At 40.4% G+C, this 24,483-nt stretch overlaps 1 protein-coding gene across 1 annotated transcript in view; it reads right to left on the bottom strand.

Annotated features, from left to right (window-relative positions):
• ESR2 (estrogen receptor 2) overlaps nucleotides 1–12,629 on the bottom strand; it is a 42,830-nt gene extending 30,201 nt beyond the window's left edge. Inside the window, exons 1-2 of the mRNA XM_054635068.2 lie at nucleotides 12,174–12,629; nucleotides 1,386–1,858 (exon numbers count right to left, since the gene is read on the bottom strand). Coding sequence (XP_054491043.1) covers nucleotides 1,386–1,819 — 434 coding nt within the window. The 5' untranslated portion in view covers nucleotides 1,820–1,858; nucleotides 12,174–12,629. The remainder of the gene's footprint in view (nucleotides 1–1,385; nucleotides 1,859–12,173) is intronic.
• Nucleotides 12,630–24,483: the final 11,854 nt, after the last annotated feature.

Below are 24,483 nucleotides of genomic sequence, written 5' to 3'. Positions count from 1 at the left end.
AAATGATTCGTTAAATATTTTAATATTTAAATATTTAATAACCTGTCCAATGGGACAGGTTCAGCTTCCCTTCTGTCTCTTCTGGAGGGGGCACTGCAGAGCATCAGACAGGATGCTCTTGCTCCTGGGTTTTCCAGCTGCTGTCCTAACATCTGGACAGCTTCAAACCCTAAGCTTCCCAGGGTTGCCAAAGTTTTGGAACCTTAACCAAAGTGGAAAGAGTTTGGATGTGACCCTTGTTCACATCAAAGCTGCTTGGGGAATTCTTCTGTATGTAAATACCCAAAGAATATTTCCCAATCCACACACTTGGACCGAGAGCATATTTGCACTCCATAAAGCCCACCCATTGCAGAAGGAGTGTGGGAAGTCTCAAAAATAGCACAAATCCTTTATTAACCATGGACTAAAACTGCTCCCAGGACACACTATTTTTCATGCTCCAAATGACTGCTGAAGTTAAATAAGGAGGCCCATGAATAAAGATCCAGCTGCTGAAGCAGGAACAGCACCTGCAGCCCCTGAGCTTTTATCTATCCAACAAATGTGTGCCCAAGAATGGAGCAGTTTCATCAGCTGATGATCCAGACCCTGGCTAGGGTTTGCAATATGAGTAAATGTGCAGAACAAGAATGTGGTTTGGCAAACAGAGTTTCTTGTCAGCTGAAAGTTTAGCCTGTGACTCTGCTCTTCACAACAACTTTACAAAGTCAGTTTGGAACAGCAGCAAGAAACAAAGTCAGAGTTTTCAGCAGCAGCCCCCTTTTAATGTGATGCATGCTGCTGTGGGACTGCTTATACTAAAGCCAAAAAGCAAAGAAAAACATTTCCCTTGAATTTCAAGTTAACAAAAAGTCTTTACATCTATTAGAAGCAGTAAAAAAAATAATGTGGGTAAAAATTAATTCAAACAATATTGTATGAAAAGGCAAAAAGAATTAACATTTACCTCTTTCACTCAAAGGACTTAATCTGCCAGAACAAAATTAATTTTGTTACAGAAAATAGTATCTAGCAGTCTTGAACTTTTGTTTATGCAATGTAAACTGTTCCCACCCTGAAGGTATTTGTAATGCTCTGTGTTGATGTATAGTACTCTAAGGAGGTGTTGGGGAAAAAAAAATCTCATTTCAGAAATACAATAAAAACAAACAAATAAACAAACAACACACTCACACACACATCCTGACTGATTCTAGTGCAGTTTTTTTGCATCATTTTGTTTTTCAGAGGGAGCAACGACTTTAATTCAAAAGTAAAAAGCTTTTACTTTAATTCAAAAGTAAAAAGCTTTTACTTTAATCCAAAAGCAAAAAGCAAAGCCCTGAGCTAAGGAAGCAGTAAATAATGCTCAGCCAAGCTGTAAAGCAGCAAGCAGCACTGACCTGCTCCCGGGCAGCACGGGCTCCATGGGGCGCGCCTCGCACCACAGGCTCTTGGGCTGCTCTGCATACAGCAGGGAGCTCTGGCAGTGCAGGGCCAGAGGGGACAGGTGGCCAGGAGCAGACCACAGAGCGCTGGGGCTCGAGGTTTGCCTGGCTGCCACGCCCTCTGGGTCCCCAAAATTGCTGGCAATGTTGTAGTTGACCATAGCGGGGCCGCAGAATGCCATGGTGGAGTATTCGTGCCTGTTTTCCATGAAAGATGAGGGAAGGTAGACTGGACTGTGCTCTGCTGCCAGCGTGGACTGATTGCAGCTGTAAGGAACTGGAGAGATGACACCAGCAGGTGAATTTTTAATTTCTGTTTTATTGCATCCAATATCCTGAAGTGGCAGCAACTGAGAAAAGTCCTTGTGAGAAGACGTGCACAGGGACATTTTGAAGCGAGATTGAAGAGGGCTGTTTAAATATTCATCCTAAGACAATAAAGAATTAAAAAAAAAAAAATTAGAAAATAAAAAAGCTCTGCATTTGGTCTTTTCTATAAAAGAAAAAAGGAACCAGTAAATCAGAAAACATAAAAATGTCTCGTTAAAACAGATTGCATACCAAGTGCACTTAAATAGTCAATGTACAAATTTACTGCCTTTAAGTTAAAGAAAGTTTTCTAGATTATCCTTAAAAATAAAGGCTAAAACACACATTGAGTTCAGACTCCCTTAAAAAACAATAATAATTTTAGGAACAAAACTATTTGAGGCCTGCCTGAAACAAAGATAAAGGTGACAACTTGGATCTTACCAGGAGTTACAAACAGGGTAAATCTGCTCTCTATCAGAGAAAAATTACCCCAAGGTCCACAGCTCTGGAGGAGAAATCAATTCTCTTTATAACAACTCACCATCTCCTGCTGTTAACTGCACCACAGCCTTCAGCCTTGTGCTCCAGGGTGCTCCCCTTTTCCATCACAAACATGTAACAGCAGGCATTGTGAAAGCAGACAAACACACACACACATGCACATCCCCTACATCCTCCAGATCCACAGCTCCACTGCACAGAGGAGGAACACAGGGAGTGGAGGTCAGCAAGGTGCAACTTCATCACTGAGAGGTCCCTGGGCACAGCAGCTCTGAACAGAGCCATTAGAAAAGTAGAAATCATAAAATGCAGATATTTCCAAAGCTGACAATAGAACTCAAGTGATTTCATAAGGTCCAGAAGTTTTATAATTCCCTGCAACTCTCCATCCCCATCCCAACTGCCCCCTGTCCTCTCTCCCATCTCACTCAGCTATCGAAACCAAGACCTTAAATTGCCCACAGTAAATACTCTTTGCCAGATTCAGGCATACACAAATTATATAAGAGAGAAAAGAATTTTGAAAAGAAGAAAAAAAAAAGCCCACCAAAATTATTCTCCTGAGACAGACCCCGTCCTAGAAGCATTATTTTACTGTAGCATTAAAAACATTTTTTCTTTATTCTTCACTAAGAGTTTCATCTGCAATTCGTTCCAGCTCTGAAAACAGACTTAGTTTGCAATTCAAAACAATTCTGTATCCAAAAGAGCAAGTTTCAGCCCCAGAACTGATATTGCAATGTACTTTTACAAATGGCAATCAGATCCTAACATGAGAAACCACAGGATAGCTAAACATTCACCCACAGCTTTGCTATTCCACAAGTGGCCAAGGTATAGATGCTAAATCTTCTTACCTTTTTTTGCCTCACATGACCATAAAGAAGATGAGGAAGATTCAAGCATGGGTTTGTTGAAGTACCAGCAACCTCCCTGTCCCCAAAGCTCTCAGGCCAATGGCATTTCTAGTGTGCCACCTTGGGGCATTGATACTTTTTTCTCCTCTAGGGTGAGGACTGAGAGTAGAAGCATTAACAGAAAATGTAAGAAATAGTCTTTTTGACTAAAATGGATAATTGAGAGTCTTTCCTTCCTCCTCACCCTGCACTCTGGCAGTGAAACTGAAGATATGTGTAGAAATAACCAGAAACTCATTTAAATCAGCTCAGGCAATTCAGACCCAGCTGCTGTTTTTTCCTTTGTGGGAAACAGGAAAATGAGATATCTCAGCAGCTGTTTGTGTCCAGCAGTTCTTGGACTGGACCTCCAGAGCAGCCCAAGCAGGGGATTCTGACCTCACCCCTCGCACAACCCACACACTTCATCTGCCCCACCAGATGCTTCACAGCCTCCTCCAGGAAAAACCAGGCATTGTGCAAACTCCACTGCAGAAAAACCACTGATAAAACCAAAGGTGCTTTCACTCCCAGGTTATGGGCTGGGTAATTTTTTAGAAGGAAATGATGGAACAAATAAAATTAGGAGTATTTTCAGGGGTTACTACGGGTGAGCCAAACGAGCACGCTGGATTCAGCACACATTTAAAGATTCAGCATAAGCAAAGCTGAATTCCCCTTGCAGTGTCAGAGGCTGCAGGTACTCAGGATGAGCATGGGCACTCTGCCAGAGGATCTGGCACGTCCAACAAAAGCTGTCTGTGCTTTCTTTGTCCCTCTGCCTCCTTTGGAAGGGCACCCAGCACAGGGGAACCCCAAAGCCTCTGGAGGGAAGGGCCTGAGCAGCATCACAGCCACATCTCTGTTCCAGTCAGCCAGAGACATTCTGCTGTGCCAGCTTTTGCAGCAGGCAAACTGGTGGTGTGGTTTCCCTCAGCATTTAGCAAATAAATGCCTGCACACTGTGGAAGCAGGGAGAACACAGAGCTGCTACTACGGAATTTTATGAACAGAAATCAGCTGAGATTTGAGTCATGTTTTTCTGCAGAGGAAATCCACTAATGAGCGTGTGCTTAGCAGAAGGAGATATTGTCTCCAAAGGGCAACACACAGCATTTAGAAACATGCACAGAAGTTACCAGAAGCAAGAGGGAAGCTTGTTTTAGGGGAAGAGTTCACAGAAGGATAAGAAGTCAGCACAGCCTTCCTGAAAAACACTCTGCTCATAACTTATTTACAAGAGAAGGAGACCCTGGGGTCCAGCAGGTTAAAGAAAACTGCACTCATGGTCTTCAACAGGCTGTAATGTAGTGAAAAAATAACAGTATTGACCTGAGATTATTAACTTGGGGAGCAGAAATAGTCCAGCCACAGTAGACTATGGATCTACATGAGATCACGTTGATCACATTTCTTTACACAGAGAATTTCAGATGGGGAGCCCAGAGCCTCACATATAAAGTGAGACTGCAGAAATTATGCATTATTGGTCAGAAGGCCCTAAAAATTGCCTGCTGAACTGTGAAGTTGTGTGTCTTAAAGAAGAACTGAAGAATGAGGGAAAGAGATCTCAAGCTCTGAGACTCGAGAAAAACTCCACAAACACCTCAGAAGGAAGCACAACCACATTTGATGCAAGGATTACAATAAGTAGTGCAATAGGCTAATAAATTTGTTCCATCCTGGTATAATATCCTAAACACTACTCATGAAACAGAAATTAACTACTTCCTAAAGTGAACCCCTGTCCCAACACGCCCTCTTCCTCGGAAAAAAAGATTTTAAAAGCAAGATTCAATGATAAAATACATTATTTAGATGCAGTCTGTCAGCTCTGCACTAGATCTGTACCAGACACAGAAACAAAACAGGTGTCTATTATTTTTATATCCCAGTCTCCTGGGAGCCTGCAAATGTTTCAGCCCACTGAAGTCAGTTTAGCTTAGCAAGATATTCAACAACTGAAATGCCAATTATTAAGTAAACAACAGCCATTCTGGCCAGTCCCTCAAGTAACACTTACCATTCACAAATCTAAGACACTACAGGCAGGATTCACTTCTGACATAAAGCAGCTTCATTAGCTCCAGCACCCTGAGGATGACACCACTATCCATGAGGATGTAGGGAAAAAATTAATGTTATTAATATTCTCCATCCAAAAAAAAAAAAAAAAAAAAAATTAAAAAAATTAAGTTTCTTGTCTTTGAATAACTCTACAACAACTGAATGTATCTTGAGTCACCATGCAAGACATGCCAGATGAGGCACAAGGACTGGTTTAGATGTCATAGTCAAACAGACACATGGGTAAATAATTAAGCCATCTGACGCATTTCAGCAACCTCAAAAGCCTCTTACTGCACATTACCTATACCAAGTACCTCTTTAAAAGCCTTGTGGGAAAAAAACTAATTAATTTTTTTCCAGTTTTAGGTTTTTTTGGTTGTTTGGGTTTTTTTTTTTTTAGTTTTGGAAAGGGGAAAAATAGGTGGAGAAGGCAGGGTGCCTGCCTGGGAACACAGTACAATAGCTTTTCCTAGAAAAGTACAACACTTCAAAAAGCAAGGGAGTGATGGATGTTCTCAGGCACCCTTCCATCAACATACACTACAAACTGCTTAGCATTTTGTATATTTTTTGAGTAAAGATTTTTTGCAATAGAGAATCAAGATGACCTTTTTCTCTCTGCTAGGCTTAGGCTAAAGTGCAATCATTGTGCCTTTGGGTTTAATAGAGGTGATTCAGCAAGCGTGCATTCCACCACCCCACAGCCAAAGATCCTCAGTCATCTCACAGAGCATTCTATTAATATTCTCTTCAGTTACATTTTACACAACTCCCTGCAGCAATAAACTGAATCATCTTCTGGAAAAGGGATTACTAAAGGAAAGTCATTCCTGATGCAGATGATACTTGTGCTTCAGGTTTTGTGACAAACTTATTACTCATTAAACACAGCAGTGCCAGATATTGCCAACAGAAGGCAGGCAAGTAAACAGGTTTCTTATTACCTGAGAAGGACTGGATGCAACAAGTAAGGGAGAGATAGGGAAGCAAAATACAAAACACAGCTGTCTGTCCAAACTTCAGATATTGTACTCATTCCTCCAAAATTAATAACCTGTCCTCAATGGCCTCAAGACCGACTCTAAATAAAATAGTGCAGCTCAAAATCACACAGGAAAAAATACTTTGAAACCAGCAAAATGACCACTCTCTAGTCTGTGTTAGCCTAAAGTTACTCAGAACACTGACAACTCCTAGATTATTCTAAACATTCATAAATACATGTCAGAGCTCAGTGGATATGACATGGGGGCACCAAAGGAGCTGGATTTGTTCCATTAGAGGAACAAAGAGTTACAAAGACAAGGAGTCCAGACTCTTTTTACAGAAAGTGCACAGCTCAGGAGATCACAGATGCCAGTGCAAGGGAAATCCCAGTAAAACACAGGGAAAATTCTCCACAGTGAGAATTAAGGGCAGGAACAGGGTATCCAGAAAGGCTGTGAAATCCCTATCTTTGGAAAGATTCAAAAAGACTCACTTTGAGCAGGATGTTTGATTGATTGCTCTCTAGATTTCCCTATCCACCTTCCCATTACTGAAAAATATTTTCAGATCTCAGTTCAAACTAGAGTTGAGGTTGACTTTACTTGTGGCCTTTCAATGTGTGGACCATTAAAATGTTACCAGATCTGAGAGTGGATTTAAGCTTTCTCTGATTTGTATCTCTTAAGTATTGTTTCATAGACTTAGGGTTTCAGGCACCAGAAATGAAAAGCCACTGTCCTGCTCAAGAATACAAATGCAAACTGAGACACTTCAGCTCCTTTACTTTCCATGTAATTATTTCATTTATTTTGACTTTTTGGTCAAAAAGAATATTTGCATTTCAGCATGAAAATTTTAGTGTGTTCCATTAGAAAAGAAACATCTATTTAAACTATTACACAAAGTATAATTACAAGGATCTATCTGAGGATTTTGTAATCATGCTTCAATCTGCAGCAGTATCATGGCAGAAGCCAGTACAAAGAATAGCACCCTTTTCCAGTAAGAACTTCATTATTAAAAAGAAAGCATCTCTGATACAAGAAAGGGCAGGAAAGAGCAGCATGGGGATTTAGATTTTCAGGGATCTGGGATGTGCATCTGCATCCAGCATCTCTGAAGCACACTTGGGTCTCTCAGCACATACCAATTAGGGAAGCTAATTCTAAAAGAATTATTCTTGTTTTGATTGCCACACCATAGCTCTGTCCCAACAGCATGGAATACACCTGTTCCTTGGATCCAGGAGGAATTAATTCCTTCAATCAACATTTCCCTCTTAATGACAGTGTCCTAGAACAAAGGTACGTATGCCTTCCTCCACTCCATTTCTTTCTAGTAATTTACAAAAAGTGTATTCATAGAACTATAACTGAATCCATGAATGGTTTGGGTTGGGTTGGAAGGGACCTTGAAGATTACCTCATTTCAAGCACCCCAGCCATGGGCAGGGACACATTCCATGAGACCAGGCTGCTCAGAACTCAATCCAGCCTGGCTTTGAACATTTCCAGGGATGGGGCATCCACAGCTTCTCTGGGAAACCTGTGCCAGTGCCTCACCACCCTCACAGTAAAGAATTTCTTCCTAATATCCAACCTAAACCTGTTCTCTTTCAGTTTGAAGCCATTCTGTCTTGTTCTGTCATTACACATCCAGGTAAAAAGCCCCTCTTCAGCTCTCCTGGAGCCCCTTTCGGCACTGGAAGTACCAGAGCTTTCTCTTCTCCAGTGTGAACAACCCCAGCTCTCTCAGCCTGTGCTCATATGAGATGTGCTCCAGCCCTCTGATGAGTTTCATGGCCTCTTCTGGACTCACTGAATCTTATTTTCTTTGTCTTTCTGATGTTGAGGGTCCTGGAGCTGGATGCAGCACTCTAGCTGGGCTTTCACAAGAGCAGAGCAGAGACTGCACCCCAGAGCTTGGTGCCATCAGCAAACTTGGTGATCAGCACCTAAATCCCCCTGCCCACATCACCATCAAAGATGTTCCACCACTCTAGTCTGCTGAGGAGCAGAATGCCATGCTCAATCCCCTGCCCTCAACAAGAGAAAAAGCACACGGGTAAAATGCCTCATTTTGCCCAACAGAACTCTTACACAGCTTGGAGGGTTTCTGAATAACTGTCTCTGTTATTGGCAGGGTATAGACATGAGCTGGCACAGGGGCTGAGATTTTTTGACTCAAGTCAAGTTCTTTCTATTTACTCTTACAACAAATCAGCAGCTCTTGTATTATAAATAAGTTGGGGACTGAAAACTCCACCTTGTTTATTCCCTTTTCCCACTGCAGTTTGCCCACTGAGGGCTGTGAGGATATACAGCAGCATGAAGAGAGCAGAGCCTGCAGCAATGCACTCATGCCAGGCAGAAATTTGAGAGGAAAGAGATGGTGGCTAAAAATGTCAATATGTGAAGAAAAACAAGTAAATCAGGCAATAGGGATAGAGCAGGAATTGAAAATTCCTACACTCTCAGGGGAGATACTATCTCATTGTTGATGAAAGCAGAGATGAGACTTTCCCTGGTAGCAGCTGTTCTTCACTAGGCATAAAGACCAGTGAAAAGATCAAAAGTCCTTTTGCCAATGCACAAAAAAGTCTTTACTGCCCCTTAAAACCTGACCCCTGGCAATCTATAGGCAACAAGGCTGATGTTGGGCAGACAAGTGGGTGGGACACATCCCCAAATTATGGGAACTCATCTATTTCTGCAGGTCATGCTCCACCACCCTGGCAGATCTGAGTTGCCAGAGCTCCAAAAGCCAGGGTGGGAGGTTCTGTTTGGCATGGATGTCAGAAATGCAGGATTCATTGCTCCTGGCTAAGCTTTCCCTTGAGCATGCCCTGCCTCAGGCTCCTCAAATAACCTCCTGCTTTGTGAGGCTCAGAAGCAATGGTGATAACCAGAGCAGTCTTTGGCAGAAGAAAACCTTCCTTGCAGAAATGTTGTCAGAGAATAATTTTTTCAGATCTCAGTGACCTAAAGAGTGAAGAAAAAGCAGTGGACTTTTTTCCTATCAGACCAATTTGCAATATGTCTTATTCTACTTTCTCCTCCCCCCAAATAAAATGGTGTTATTTACAGTGGTTTTTTTCCAGACAGCCTCTTCACAATGCAAATGATTCATGCCATAGGATTAATTTAGGTAGCCAAAGAGCACATGAAAAGTGTAAAACTTCTCTCTTTTTAGTCATAAAACTTGAGTAAGCAATCTTTTCTACCATGGTATAGAAATGAAATCTGTGTCTGAATATGTACAAAATGCAGAACTCCTCTGGCTGCTTATCTGGTTTTAGCTATAGTAAACTGATTTTCTTACTGGAATTTCTCTAAAAGATTATTCCAATTGTATTAATTTTGTTGTGCATTTTCACATTAACCACAAATTCAAGATTAAATATCTTTGCTTCTGCAATTTCATTCTAACTTTAAAATAAAGTTTTTTCAATGCAGTTTTTGATACCTGATTTTTGATGACTTAAAATACTTAAAAGCACCTCATAAATGAGCCACCATGCCTTTACTTTTTCTCCACCATCACTAAATCACTGAAAGATCACAGAAACCAAGGCATTGCTTATTCCTGCCTTTCAAGCTGTGAAACACTCTTATAAAGCTGCACGAAACCCCAGGTCTGGTATGTTTAGCACCATCCACAGGTAACAAAAGTTTGTGCATATGTTTTAGTCCCTTAAACAAAGCAAGCTGTTCTAGATTTGTTTTATCATTAACCTAGACATGAAAACCTGCCTTTTATTGTGAGTACAATCCTGTCTCAGCCGAGTCAGTTGGAATTCTGTTGATGATTCTCACAGATGGACATTTGTCGAACATATTAATTAAGACAAATTTGTAATGCCCTCCTAGTCTTATTAAAATGAAATCTGAGACATTTTTCTGGAATTTCTGCCTGCTGAGCTTATGTCCTGTCTCTCAAGGAATGGACCAGCAAACTCTTTTATGTGAATATTTCTTGCTGCTAGCAAATGCATGCTGCAGATAGCTGCAGTAACACAGTAAAATAGTGGATATAAAATCTGGTCAGCCCCCTGGATCACCATCCCTTATCACTGTAAGCTCTTTGCTACTTTTACCTTTAAGCCAATATTCAAGAACTAGAACTAAAACTAAGAGTATTTAAAGAGATTATATACTAACTGGATTTATAGTTATTTTAATTAATATATTTTAACCCATTCTTGATCAGAACATCATTATAGACACTCTCATTTGACTTCTTGAAGACAGTTCTGCAGTTGCAACATTTTAAGAACACCTCTAAAACTATGAGCATTTTCTTCCTGTGATATTTAAAGTTTTTCAGGTTATCATCCAAAAAAATTGGATATAAGGATATAAAAGGATATAAAGGATATAAAATAGTTTGTGTTTTTCCACTTTCTCCAGCAATACTTGGAGCTCCATTTACTGGTTCTCATGTACAGCACTGATGAGATAAACTGCAAAGAAGCATCAGATTTGCTCCATCCCTTCAGGTCCAAAATTTGTATTGTTATTTCTCCTTTGAAAGCCTGAGGAAACTGAGCTGTTCACTCACACACAGAATTACCAGCCTGACAGGGAAGACACTAGAACTGTCTTCCACTAATGCTGTGTTACAGTCACTGTGTCTGCAAAATGCAAGATACATCCTAGTTTAAGAGGTACAGGGAAGTTCAGAAAGGAAAGCAAACAGGAGGACAGCCACAGAGAAGTGTCTGAACTTTGCTCATAAACAGAAAGAAGAATTTTAATAAAGTTCTCAAATAACAAATAAAAGTTTCCAAGCTTTAAATCAGAAATACAGCATGTATTTGTTGCTTCAGTAAAAGCACCAGTCTTAGAACTCCCCCTTTTGTGGGGACAACAGATGAGCGAGGAATTTCAAGGATATGGATGAGGAAACACATTGCTGGTAACACTGAGCACATCAGAAGCAAATGGTAAATGACTTTATGGTCAAAAGCAGTTTCTCATGCCACCCATAATCATATCAAAACTTTCTCTACACACAAATTGTAATTGTGCATCATTCTCTGTATGACAAGGCTGAACCCTTTCCCAGAAAGAAATAGCACATTTACCAACCATTCCAAGGTATAAACTGCACAATTTGCTGTTTATCCCATCCTCTCTCCAGGCTGTAATTTATTTTCTCTAATAAAGCCTTTGTTATAAAGCATCCAGGATTAAAGATCAGATCATTCTTGCCATTTCTAGCCAAAAGTCTTTTACGAGCATTCAGGCAAAGGTTCTGATGGGTTTGATGAAGATTTACACATGTGCTGCCCAATCTTTAGTTATTGTTAAATAAACCTTTTAGCAGTGCCAAAACCAAACTTAAAAAACAGGCTTGGATCTCATTGTCTAATGAGGAAGATCCTTCTTAAAGCTGAAGATGTTAATAAAAGAGTGTAAATCTATACCACTGACTTCAATGGGAAAACTGCTTCAGAACTGTCAAAACAAAACCGGAGACATTTATCAGTGAGAGACTTGGAATTTCAAAAGTCAAGTCAAGAGAGCTCCAGTAACTCCAATTTGGTTTGGATCAGGTTATACCAATTGCTATGATGCTTGGAAGAGGCATTTACCTTTTATTAGTATATTTATCTGTGGAATTTCCCAAAAACCTTAAAACACCATGTATGTTCCAAAATACTCCTTCTGCTCTCAGTGCAGCAATCCTATTCTAATAAGATTCTTAAGCCAAAGACCTAAAATATAGCAAAGTTGCATCATTTTCCCTGTATCCACAAATATTTAAAAACCCCAAGCTCATTGGAAGAACACTTAATCTGCATAAACTGATAGACTTTAAGAACAAATTTACACTGCAACCAAAATTAATACTCAATAATTTTTCCTATCTCATTTCTCTCACAGAGGCTATTGTTCATAAATCCAGAGATTATCAATTGCAGACCTTTGGCAACATTTACAACAATAAATATTCCATTCAATATAGCACGTACCTGAATGACACTGAATAGGGTTTCTGTTCTTTATAAATGCTCTGACAGCATTACATGTCAGCAAGATTTTCTCATAGCAATTCTGGATTTGTTTTCCTTTTTTCCTTTATCTCTGATTCTAAAAGCAGCTGTTCCCACCACCACTTAGTCATCAGATCTCAAATATGAATCTTTCCAAAGCAATGTGGTGCCTGCTCATCAGTGCAAGGTTACAGGGATACTATCAGTGTTTCCTTTCCCTCTGAAGGCAAGACCTAAACAGAAGTTCCTCCTCCTCCTTTCTGACATAACAAGCCTCTGAATTTGTCGTTCACTGCAGTTAAGGCTCTTACATGATGGAATCATTTTATAAGCCAAGCATTCTCATATGTAGCACAGAAATCTGAAGGTTAATTAACCAGCATTTTCTGGCATCAAACACTGAGGTTTTTAAAAGGCTAAATCAAACTTTTTATATCTTTGTCACAGGAAAACCTGAAACATAATTAACATTTGCTCTGAAGCAGAAATGTACTCATCTTAGACATTTTGGGCAGCATAATAAATAAACTCCTTTGGCATTGTTTTTTAAATACCAGATGCACAAACACAGACAAAGGGGGGGTATTTTTCTTTGATGTAGCTACATTCATTTTCAAGAAAAGCAAATTAACTGGAACCCATTTGGGATAATAGCTTTGTTTTACTGCATGTAAAACAAAGCTTTTTATGCTTTAAAAAAAGCTTATGTATGCTTTAACCCCAGCCTGCAACTAAGCACCACACAGCCACTCACACACTTCCCCTCAGTGAGATGGGGGAGAGAATTGGAAGAGTAAAGTGAGAAAACTCGTGGGTTGAAATAAAAACAGTTGAATAGGTGAGGCAAAAGTCTCCCACACGAGCAAGGCAAAACAGGGGATTCATTCATCACTTCCCATGGGCAGGCAGGAAAGAAGGGCTACATCACTTCTAGCAGTGACTGGAGAAGACAAATGCCATCATTCCAAATGTCCCCCTCCCGCTTCCTTCCTCTTCCCCCAGTTTTATATGCTGAGCATGACACCCCGTGCTCTGGGACACACCTTTGGTCAGCTGTCCTGGCTGTGTCCCTTCCTAGCTGCCTGTGCAGCCCCAGTTTCCTCACTGGTGGGGTGTTGAGAAGCTTGGACTCTGTGTAAGCACCGTCCAGTGATAATAAAATTATCCCTCCGTTATCAACGCTGTTTCCAGCACAAATCCAAAGCACAGCCCCATACTAGCTACTATGAAGAAAATTAACTCCACCCCAGCCCAAACCAGCACAATCTCCACTTCTTATCCCAAACCATTTACATCAGGCTCAGGTCCTACACATCATCATCATCCTCCATCCTCATTCTCACTGTTTGATATATTGATATATTCCACAGATAACATTCCATTAGTCTATGGACCACCCATGTGAAATGCCTGGAAAATGTCCATAAAAGACCAGAAGCATCCCCAAAATTCCCAATAGGTTCATTCAGCCCATGATTTTGTGCTCCATCTGGGATGGTGGCCACTCAGGACCTGAGAGGTGCCGTGTTGTGGGGAGTATCAGACACCAAAGGCAGCTCAGGCCAGGGTCTGCTGCAGCTCTAAGGATTGTCCTCCACTGCTTCTGCTGGATCCTGCTGTGGCAACTCCCATAACAACTCCAGTCATGAATTACAACAATTGAAAGGCATTTCCACTACCCCCTCCACTCCTGATCCCTTTAGTGAGGTTTTATGGTTTAACATTGCTCCCTCCCTTCCTGCTCCAGCTTGCACTTATCCACAAACTGCAATCACTGAGGGTTGGACCTGCTCCAGCACGCCTCATGCACAGCCACTGATGCTTCAAGATGTGCCTTCTCCAGCACAAATTCAAAGCATAGCCCATCCCTGGCTGCTATGAACAAAAATAGCTCCACCCTAGCCAAAACCAGCATACTGAGTTAGCATTTACCAAAAAAAAACACACGAAACCAAGCAAACGTAAAACCAAAACAACAGAAAAACTCATAAAATTTGAACACAGCCAGCAAGGTCCATTTCTCACTTATACATTGCAATGTCTTCCAAAACCCTTGATTAGTTGCTAAGCATTAATTTAATTTACTCAAGAGAAATTAAATACTTATAAATTTGCCTGGATAAAGCCTCATGTCATTCATCCTTGCATTCTGGACACCAAAACACCTTCAAGCCTACACAACTTTCCAAAACTACTTATTAGAATTAGGAGCTGAAACAGCTCTGCCTCCTTTGCTATCAACATCTCTGCAAGTACAGCCAGAACCAGACCAAGGTAATATCACTGTTACTCAGTCAGCCTTGCCTATAATTAATTTTTGCTAATGCAATTTTTCTCAGTATCAAATTTGTCTCTACCTTGTTTCTCTGTGCTTTCCTTGAGCCTCCTTGTCTCCTCACATTACTGTTTTGCTGGTCCAAACACTGCTGCTTTTTAATTTGAATTTCCTTTTGTTTTAAAAGATAAAGCCTTTTGCAAGCTAGAGGGGATTTAAATGCCAGTGCTTTTTGATGGTTAGTTCCTATATGGAGTGTGACTCGTGTCTATGTAATCCTATTTATGTCTGTTTAAGGACCAGGTCATGTTCCCAGCCACCCTCAGGGCTAATGGGACAGATAATAAAGGTTTTCTGCTAAACACTATAGAAGTGCACCTTGTTTTTTTGCACATAAAAGGGCTGCATTGTCCTCACATCCTGATGCAGCCCCTCAACAATCTGTGGACCAGACCCTGGTCCTGTAAGTCTTTTACTCCAAATTCCCAGGAACCAAATAAGCATTGGGAGCAGCATGAAGGGGTTACCTGTGGATTGTATCTTTCCTCTCCATTCAGATCCCCACTCTGTTAGGAGCCACAGCTGTTTTGGGTAATATGAACAAAACCCTTCAATGAAGGAAAATTCAGACTGTTTTAAAGATTTTATGTGTTAGATAGCCAAATAGAATGAAGAGTATATAGGTAAATGATCAGGACCAGGCTGGCAGCAGACAAAGAAAAATAAGTCACGTTCTCTTCCCTCTCTTTTATATATATACAATGTAAACTAATATTTTCTACAACAATATAAAATGAAGGCTTTTAATTAATGTATTTTTTCCTAGGGTTTTTGGGGGGGAGTTGTTAAGATGGGAGTGTCAAGATAGGAGTTTCCACACATAAAAAGGAATTATTAGACTCCAAGCTGCAGCAGTTTGTAAGTGAAGCAGCATCTGCCTAGCAGACATGGGGAGCAGCTACAAGGAGTCTTGAGGCAATACACAAGGAAAAAATAATCCAAATCAGATGTAGTTGAGGATGTTATGCTCCCCTGTGTGTCCAAGTACATGAAGGAAAACACATTAGTGCCTACAGATTCAAAAAGCAGTTCCTTTAGACAAAGGTGGTGTGGAGAATAAAATGGGTAAATTTATCTACTTGACAATGCAGGCCCATCCTGGATGACTGTCTTGTCCCTGACAGAATAATTTACTTACATCATTATTACCTGAAATTACTGCAGGCTGAGCAGCTCCTGGGACCACAGGACAGGCTGTGCCCATCCCATGGTGTGCACTGTCCATAGAATCCCCAGAAAAGCAGAGTTTCCTCCCCAGCACTCCCTCTGTATTTAGCACCAGGTCTCACAGTCACGACTTGGCTGTCCAGCAAATTCACACTATGTAAGCAATTTGAAGAGTGGCTTAACTTGAGGATTCACTTAACAAAGAACATTTTTACCACCTCTACCAAGTTTTCGAGGTGTTATAGTAAAAGGATCACTCTGAGGGAGGAGTGAAGAAGCAGGGCCAGAGCAGAACTGCAGAAAGAATCTTCCTGGACACTGTTCATCAGGGGTTACAGGTTCCTATGTGCCTCATTACATTGCTGTGGCATTGTCCTTAGGGACACTTGCTGAGAGCTGTAAAATAGCTCCACATTTTCTCACATATCCATAAAATGATGTAGATTTTAAGGAAAATAAGGATGCAATATCACATTTGCAGAAATAAATAGCACAATTATGCCTAAAAGAATTTGAAGGGAACTATCCAACCCTGTGTTGTTTTGTGCAAGGGTATATTCTCCTCATCTGCTGTGAGTACACAGTGGGTGAATGCTTTGCTACCACAGCTTCTACCCCAGTACCACACAGAAGAAAACAACTGAAGATTTAAATTCTTTCATATTAAATTATTGCAACATTCATTAGGATTGAAGATTGCTGCAGTATTTCATTCTCTTCTCAATTAGTTGCAGTCTTGGCAAGAGACAACTAAAGTTAAGAGCTGAAAGTCACTGGCTGAGAATGTGGAACTCGTGTTCCTTGATTCTGTGTGACTTTCTCTTCCTCCAATTTACCTCATTAAATACACATTCAACAGAGGTCATTTTGAATTCAAGTTGGTTTTTAAATGTAGAAAACCTGTGTTTCCAGAGGAAACTCACCATGGATCTAAAACATCTATATAAATCACACATGAAAAACCCAGCAGTCTCCATATCACACACTCAGTGTGTAGACACATTAGTCCTGAAGTAGCAATTAAATGAATACATTATAATAAACAAATATTGCTTTTCTTCTGAGATCTTAGCTTGCTGGCAGGTGTTTTGAAGGAGGCAACTCTGCTTCCCCAAAATCAAAATCAAATCTTGTTTCTCCAGGCTTTCTGCTTCCAGAGAAATTGGGGCATAGAGATTACAGAAACTAAGCCCTTTTATACAAACTTTTCAAACATAAGCTATTTCTTGCCAATACACAACCATGCTTAGGTCATGGGGAAGGAATTATTTTCTTGCTGTCCAGGAAATTATTATTCATTTTCTTCTCCTCCTTTTCACCTACCTCACATGCCCTCCAGGGCCCCAACCTGCTACTTAATTCCTTAAAGGAATTCCTCCCCATACACTAAGGACTTGTGACAATGGATTCATTTCCCATCTACCCTACAGTTAACACTAGTCAAAAGCATTTTGAGAAGGCTTTTACTTATCCCTCTTCATTTATTCTGGTTAAATTTAACCTACTAGACAAGTTTAGGAAACAAACCCCCAAAACATACATTATAGAGTAGGAGTATTTGGAGAAGGCTGCTCTTTCCATAAAACCACAAAAATCAGCAGAGAGAATCAACAACCTTACAGACAGCTGACAGGTGATACAAAATGTGACCCATGCCATTCCAGAAGATAACAGCTAATGTCATATACCTGTTTAGGAGATCTGCTCTACCTAAACTTGGAAATTATTTCTTTCTGCCTCCTCTGCTTGCAATGATCTTACCAGAAAGAAGGCAATGGGAGGGAGGGCAGAAAAATTGGGCAAGACAGACAAGGCCTGGTAGCTTAAAGCAGTCTCTAATGAAGTAGCTTTGGTGTGGGGCTGAAATGTAATTGGTCACACCCACTGCCCTTCAATAGTTCTTTATCAGACATCCAGAACAGCTGCTCTGAATTCAGTCTCTCTTAAAAACAACAAATACACTCAAGTAAGCTGAAATACATTTTCTGTCCACAGCAGATAACCCAAATCTAACTGGCAAAGCAAAGTTCAGGCACAGAAGTCGATGCCAGCAGAACAAGAGAAGAGTGTTACAAAGGCACCTGAAGTGGCTGAGAGGTTCTTAAAGTTTTTACAGCAATTGAAGCAACTGAACTTCATTTTTTGATCTTTGCAGGTACTTGAGAACAGCTTGCCACCTCAAAGATCACAGTGGTGAAACTGCTGTTTCTCTTTTCAGTGTCACCACAAAGAGGTGGATAAAGAACCTGGTAGCTCTAACCACATATCTTGTTAATGTACAGTTTTTTTAAATCAGATCTCATTTTGCAGCAAGTTTGGTTCAATTTCCCCTCAAAATCAATGTCCTCAATGGCAGCAGCTACTGGCAGAGGTTGGCTTGGCCATCTCCTCCTGTCTGACAGATTGCTGCCATCACCAGCAGCAGTGTCTCCCTCTTGCCTTCCCAGGACCACATGGTCCTTCCCTGTCCCTCATGTTCTGGAGCTCCCCTGATCCAGGAGAAGCCACCCCAGCCTGGGAACCTCACATGGAAGCTTTCCCAGCAAAAGGACAGGGAGGGAGGGGGAGAGGAGTGGGTTTTCTCCAGAATCATTAGGAATTTAGGCAAAGTCTTCAGTTCAAATAGGCTTTGAATGTAATAGAACATTAGAAAAAATATGCTGCCAATGTATTAGCAGAGAACATGTCACCTATTACTTTGCTAAGGAAACAGAAGATACACAGCACCTACATAAAGATGGTCCTGGATGAGCTCAGTTCCAATCTACCATGGTTTTAATCTGAGTGCTCATTAAACCATTTTTTTGGTGAGTGTTCATGGTCTAGCTCTGTCCTAAGCCCATGCTTCTGTACTGTGTGGGGTCTGCAGTCATCTCTCTCTGGCTGTTTATTTGCAGCATACACATAAACCTCTTGTTGTATGATCAGGGAAATAATAATTTGGAAGTTCATTTTATTCTTCCAGAAATATTTTTTACAAAAATGCTCCAAGCAATTTTTGTTCTTCTCTCAAGTTCATACTAGAAGCACTCCTCTTTTTAGTTGACTCTTCCTTGGTTATTTTGATCACACACCCACTCAGCCACAAGGAGATCAACAGTTCCAGGTTTTACTGGCATTCAGAGTGATCTCTGAAGGAGCTTCCCATGTTCCAATTAGTGTTAAACAGAGGGGCTCTCTGTTGTTCCCACTTTCTGCTAGAATGGAAGGAAACTGGCATACCCATCAGCTTAAAGAGATTTTTAACAAGGAGAATGTGGAAAGCAAGAAGCAACAATGGCTGGTTTTCAAACAGCAGCTTCCATCTGAGAGTCCAATAATGCAGAGTGCACTTGAAAGGATTGGGGTCTGGACACATAAAATCAACACCTAAAAATGAGAGAAACCTGACATTTTAACCTTAATCTTTTTCTGACACTTTCCTCATGAACGAGATGAAGAGCAAAGCTCTGAGAGATCCTCACATGGAACAAGGGGGCAGGAAGGAAGCTGGGAAAGGATATTCACAGAATCCACAGGATTGTGAATACTGAACACAGCAGAAGCTGCAGTCACTTACTTCTGCTGCACCAGTCACAAATGTAATAAAAAAGGTGTCAAAAACTAGAAATGGTGGATGCAGTTGAATGCAAACAGCATTCCTACTTATCTCTCAAAGCTATTTTATCTTGAATAGCCAAAAAAATAATGAACATTAGCAATATCTCACTAATTAATTTCCTGTTTTGTGAAGAGATGTAGTAATAGTGATGGTAGGAATTAGGAAGAAATGGAATAGGGCTCTCAAGAGAGGCCCATGTCTGAACAAATTTTACACATAAAATAATTACTCTATTCAATTATTCTATACAGAGAAATCTTTGTAACATGCAAACTAAAACCATCTGGCTAATACACCTCTTTTGAAGAATTTAGAGGAGAAAAATCCCCAGCAGTGTGCATGTACAAAGACACAGTCACAAGAAAGAAGATAAAATACATGCAGTCTAGGGCTAGGGGGGAAATTGCCAAGCAGACAACACCAGAGCCTGAAGACATCAGAAATGGATTAGGGGAGAAATGAGGATGAAAGGCACAGATTCTCTTTTTGGTGATTCTGTGCATGAACCAGAAAACAAAACTCTGTTTTCCCAACTCCCTGTGAGGTGTGATGGGGCCCTGCTCTGCTGGGGATGGCTGAACACCTGCCAGACTATGTGAGCAGTGAATTCATTCCTTCTTTAGCTTTGCTCGTGTGGGTGTCTCTTGCTTTCCCTATCAAACTGTCTTTATCTGAACCCACAGGTTTGCTCACCATTACTTTCCTGATTCTCTCCCCTTCCCACCAGCTGGGTGGAAGAAAGAGTGAGCAAGGAGGGGGATGTTCTGGCTGAAGTTAAACCTCAGCTCTGCTGAAACTCCAGCAGTGCAGGAGCTGGGAGATCTCTCTTTGTCGCTGCTGTTGTTGCTGTGCAAGAGTCACAAATCCAAACAGGACCCACAGCAGGGCTAAGGGCCCTCAGGGACACTCTTGCAAGCCAGGGTGGCAGATCTTCCCTACAAACACTTTGAAAGGTGCCAGCCTGTCCTTGCCAGACACCCCTCAAGACTGATGACTGTTGCATGAGTACCAGAGAGAAATGATGAATACTCCTGGTTAATCCACTCTCCTTCAAATCCTAAACTCTATTTTTTTTTTGAGTGTGCTCAGCACTGAAAGGAGAGCCTGCAATTCTGAAGCAGACAGATTTCTATACAATTTATTTGCTCAAATTATTCCTGCCAGTGTCTTCTGCACTCTTGGAAGAAGGGGAAAGAGGCAGCACAATGCAGGATCCTTTTGTGTAATTTGCATAGTTAGTTTCTAGTTGATATTTAAACTATTTCTTGCACATGCACGGTATATTCTGCATCACTCACCAGCAAATTGCATTCACCATCTAATTTGTTAAATGATTTCCACTATCAGGAGAATGTTCCCACTGTAATAGTGATATTTTAACCTGTCAAAGAAATGATTAGACTAAAACATCTTAGTAAATAACATGAACTACCCAATAACATCAAAAATTGAAGATGTACAAAGGCTATCCAATTACGTGGGAAACTTCTAAATTTTCAGGTAACAGAACTCATTTTCTGCTTGAATGAGTAATCAAGGAAATATAATTTTCTTTTATATTGATCATGGTATAAGGCATAGCCTAAGGACAGGAGCATAAAATGGTCTATTACATTTTCTTTATTAGTGTTGGAAAAATAATTTTCAGAACTATTTCAGTGATTCTTTTCTGGGAATGTAACCTCCTTTCTATATATTTTTATGACCTGCCTCTAAATTCTTAGTAATATGAAGCTGTTACTGGTGGAAGGGCATGGACTTTCTGAGAATTCATGTTCTTGCTGAAGTCAGTGGAATTCTTGCCATTAAACTCACCAAGGCCAGGATCACTACTTTCATATGAGATTAAAATGAAGAAAAACCAGCATTCAAAATCCAGAATCATCCCAAGGCTCCACTGACTAAGCTTTTCTTGCATTCTATGCCAAAATTAACCAAAGAAGAGCAAAGACAAAGGACCCGAACGTCCTGAAGCCAGATAACTGAGCTCACCAGAACACCTGAGGTTTGCATTGGAAGGCTGCCTGTAGACAGGTTCTGTGCTTCAGGGAAACTAAACCCAGCCCAGGGGTGCCAGAGGGCTGCCAAGAGCAGCCCCAGCAGTGCCAACCAGCTTTGCCTTGCCTGCACCCACTCACCAAGAGCCCCTTGTGTCACAGGGTGAGGGCATCCAGAGCACTTTCAGGCCAAGCTCCACTCTCATTAGGGAAACAGCCTTGGTTAAACTCATTGTCCAGAACTGGGATGCACTACTAACACATATAACCTGAAGTATATCATCTTAAAGGTGGTCCAAAGGCAGCAAAAGTAATTTTCCCTGCAAGTCACAGCACATGGCTCTGTGGAAATAGACTGTTTTACCATAACATAGCATCCAAAAGGGCTGGACTTGCCTACCACTCCTTCAGTTACATTTTTGGGAAGAAAAAATACATGTGTTAGACCCACATGTAATAGACCTATTACCTCCTGCCTGTACCTTGTACTCATTTTGATTTTTATTTCCTTCCAATTTCCCATACTGTGAAAAGTAGATTAAAAATTTATACAGCCATTAATGGGAAAACTACACTGTAAATATTTTCCATGTAATGGAAGTGAGATGTTAATCTATATACAAGTTTCTAAACTGTGAGTCTTTCCTTGCTGCTTTATAGGTGATCCTAAAATATTCCACATAGTTTGAAATCCCCAGGTTTCTCTCTTGGGAAACAACTTTGCATCTCTTACAATCATCATTATCCATCTGAACCTGAAGGTGCCACCATCTTAACAAAAATGCTGTTTGAAACATAAAATTAAACATACATATTTACACAAACATTTACATGTATTTTTTACTTGCTTCTGGATATCTTTAAATATATAGTTCTGCAGAACAAAACAAAAGAAATCCACTAGGGGCTTTTACATATGAGAGCTACTCTGTGTATTGCAAATATGAGCAAAGTCATACATAGAATATGGGCTCCTATTTTGATCTCTTGAAACTAGTGCCCAAACCATCACAATTCTGATTTTATTGAATGTATTTCCTAGTTGTTCTGATGCTAAAGAAACCAAAGATGACAAGTTGTAATTAATTCTTCAAACAACTGCAACTCTATATTACTCTATGCATCTAATGTTTGCATCTGCTACCAGCAATGCATTGCTATTAAAGCACATTTTCCTCATAACACGTTCTGTGATGCCAGCATGCTGTAGTGAGCCACTGAACATGGTTTCTTTCCCAGCAATAATAATAGCAGTGGTATGAAAGCAATGAGACTGTTACTAAAATCACATTTAATAAAAAGATCAAAATTGCTTTTAATTAAACCTCTAAAATTGTTCTTCGTTCAGTTTTTTAAAACTCTCAGTAAACCAACTCCTGGTTGCTTTTTAAAGGAACAATACAGTTCTTGTGACTCCTCTCTTACAAACAGTCCTTTTGTTCAGTTCCTGCAATGTATTCTATCTCTTTGTAGCAAAACTCATTCTTTCAGGTTGCTGAGGCAGTCTCTCAAAAACTCCTTAAGTTACCATCACTCAAACAGAGAGCCAGCTTGCATTAACTGGAAGACCAAAAACCTGTTTAATAAGGTTTTAAAGAGTGTCTTAAGAGACCATAATGATTCACTGTAATAGCAATACAGAGGAAAAAAAGTACCTGGCTCTTTTTTTTCCCTCGTCTTGCTATTTCTTCAAGTGCTCTTTTGGCCAAGTGCAGCTCATCAGTGACTGCTTCCAACATATGCTTTCTTCATCTTTTTCTATTTCATAGCCTGTGGAGCCTTGATCTGTTTTCAAACTGACCACCTTTCCAGATACTTCTTTTTCTCTAGCCCTATAAAATCCTTCCAAAACGCTTAGGATTCTGCTGTGATTCTTTTTTTCTGCAAAATACATTTACTAAATAAAGGAAATAAATCAGAAATTGCATTCAAACATTCTAATTGTGAACAAGGAGCTAAGTTCCCCAAGCTAGTGGTTTTGTCAGACAGATATGTGGTGTAATTAATCAAATAAGATGTTTATTGTGGAAAGAATGGGATGGGGCAAATCTGCAAATGATTATCTAAATTTTGTGGAATATGTAGGTGCTGGAAGAAATAGCTCTACCTACTGATTTGCCTGAAGCATCTGTGGTCAAATGGAAACATCTTGTTCCAGCTAATACAAATTACAATTTTTGGGTTAAAATGTTAAAACTGCATCAGCTGCTAACTTTTGTGCACTGGTCTAACTTGGGTAACATTGTGCTCAGCCATCTGACTTGAAAAGAACTGTAAAAAATTACCTTGATGCCACTGTGCTAGCAATCTGCAGCAATATGCTCTACCTGGTCAGTAAAATAGGATTGCTGTACTTACTGTTCAGATTGGAAATTGAGGCTGTTGACACCATCCTTTCACTGAGCTGTTCCTGAAGTTTCTCAGCACCATGGAGAGTTTTGAGGTTCTGAGAAACTTTCAGCATTGAAACAAACTTGTTTGCCTCTCTCAGGCTGATTAAATTTCCTCTGGTATTTGTTTATATGCTGTTCTGCACACTTATTTCCTTTCCCCCAAAGGAAACCGTATCCATATTACAAGAATTAATTTTACAGAGCATGTCCCCTGAAAAGCTTGAATTCCTCCTGTTTACATGCCCATGCAAACAAAGACTGATGGGCAGATTGAATGCAAGGGAAGGGTGGCACAGTTACTCCTCAACACACCTATATTATTATTCCAAAGAGCTTTCCTGAATGCATGAATTGACTGTTTCAGCAACAGTTAATGACTTACATGACGTTTGGGAAGTAAACATCAGTGGAATTGTTTCTGAGTACTGAAGACGTCCCAGTGCTCCATCAATCTCCAAATGACAAAAGCAGGCTGCTGCTCTTGTAAAGCAGGAGGAGGTCCCAAGTCCCCCATGGTGAGGCTCACCAGGAAAGTATTGCCAGAGACCTGTTTGACATCCATGTGTGCTGTGCTCCTTCCCTGCTCTCAGATGAGAGTCTGTCAAAGATGGGTGCCTTTTTCAAATCTACTCACCAGATTTTTCATCTGAAGTTTGCTTCAAGAAAACTTGCATTAATACATGGAATATATTGTTGCCTTTACTATACTCTGTGGACCAATATTGTATCTGAAGTACTTGCAGATTAAATTTACAGGTTTCTGTACCCTGTAGGAAGAGTTTGCTATTGGAATAAA

This window comes from Agelaius phoeniceus, chromosome 6, assembly GCF_051311805.1.
Source record: "Agelaius phoeniceus isolate bAgePho1 chromosome 6, bAgePho1.hap1, whole genome shotgun sequence".
NCBI lineage: Eukaryota > Metazoa > Chordata > Aves > Passeriformes > Icteridae > Agelaius > Agelaius phoeniceus.
The sequence above is the reverse complement of the archived record's forward strand: the minus strand, read 5'-3'. Positions and strand labels throughout refer to the sequence as shown.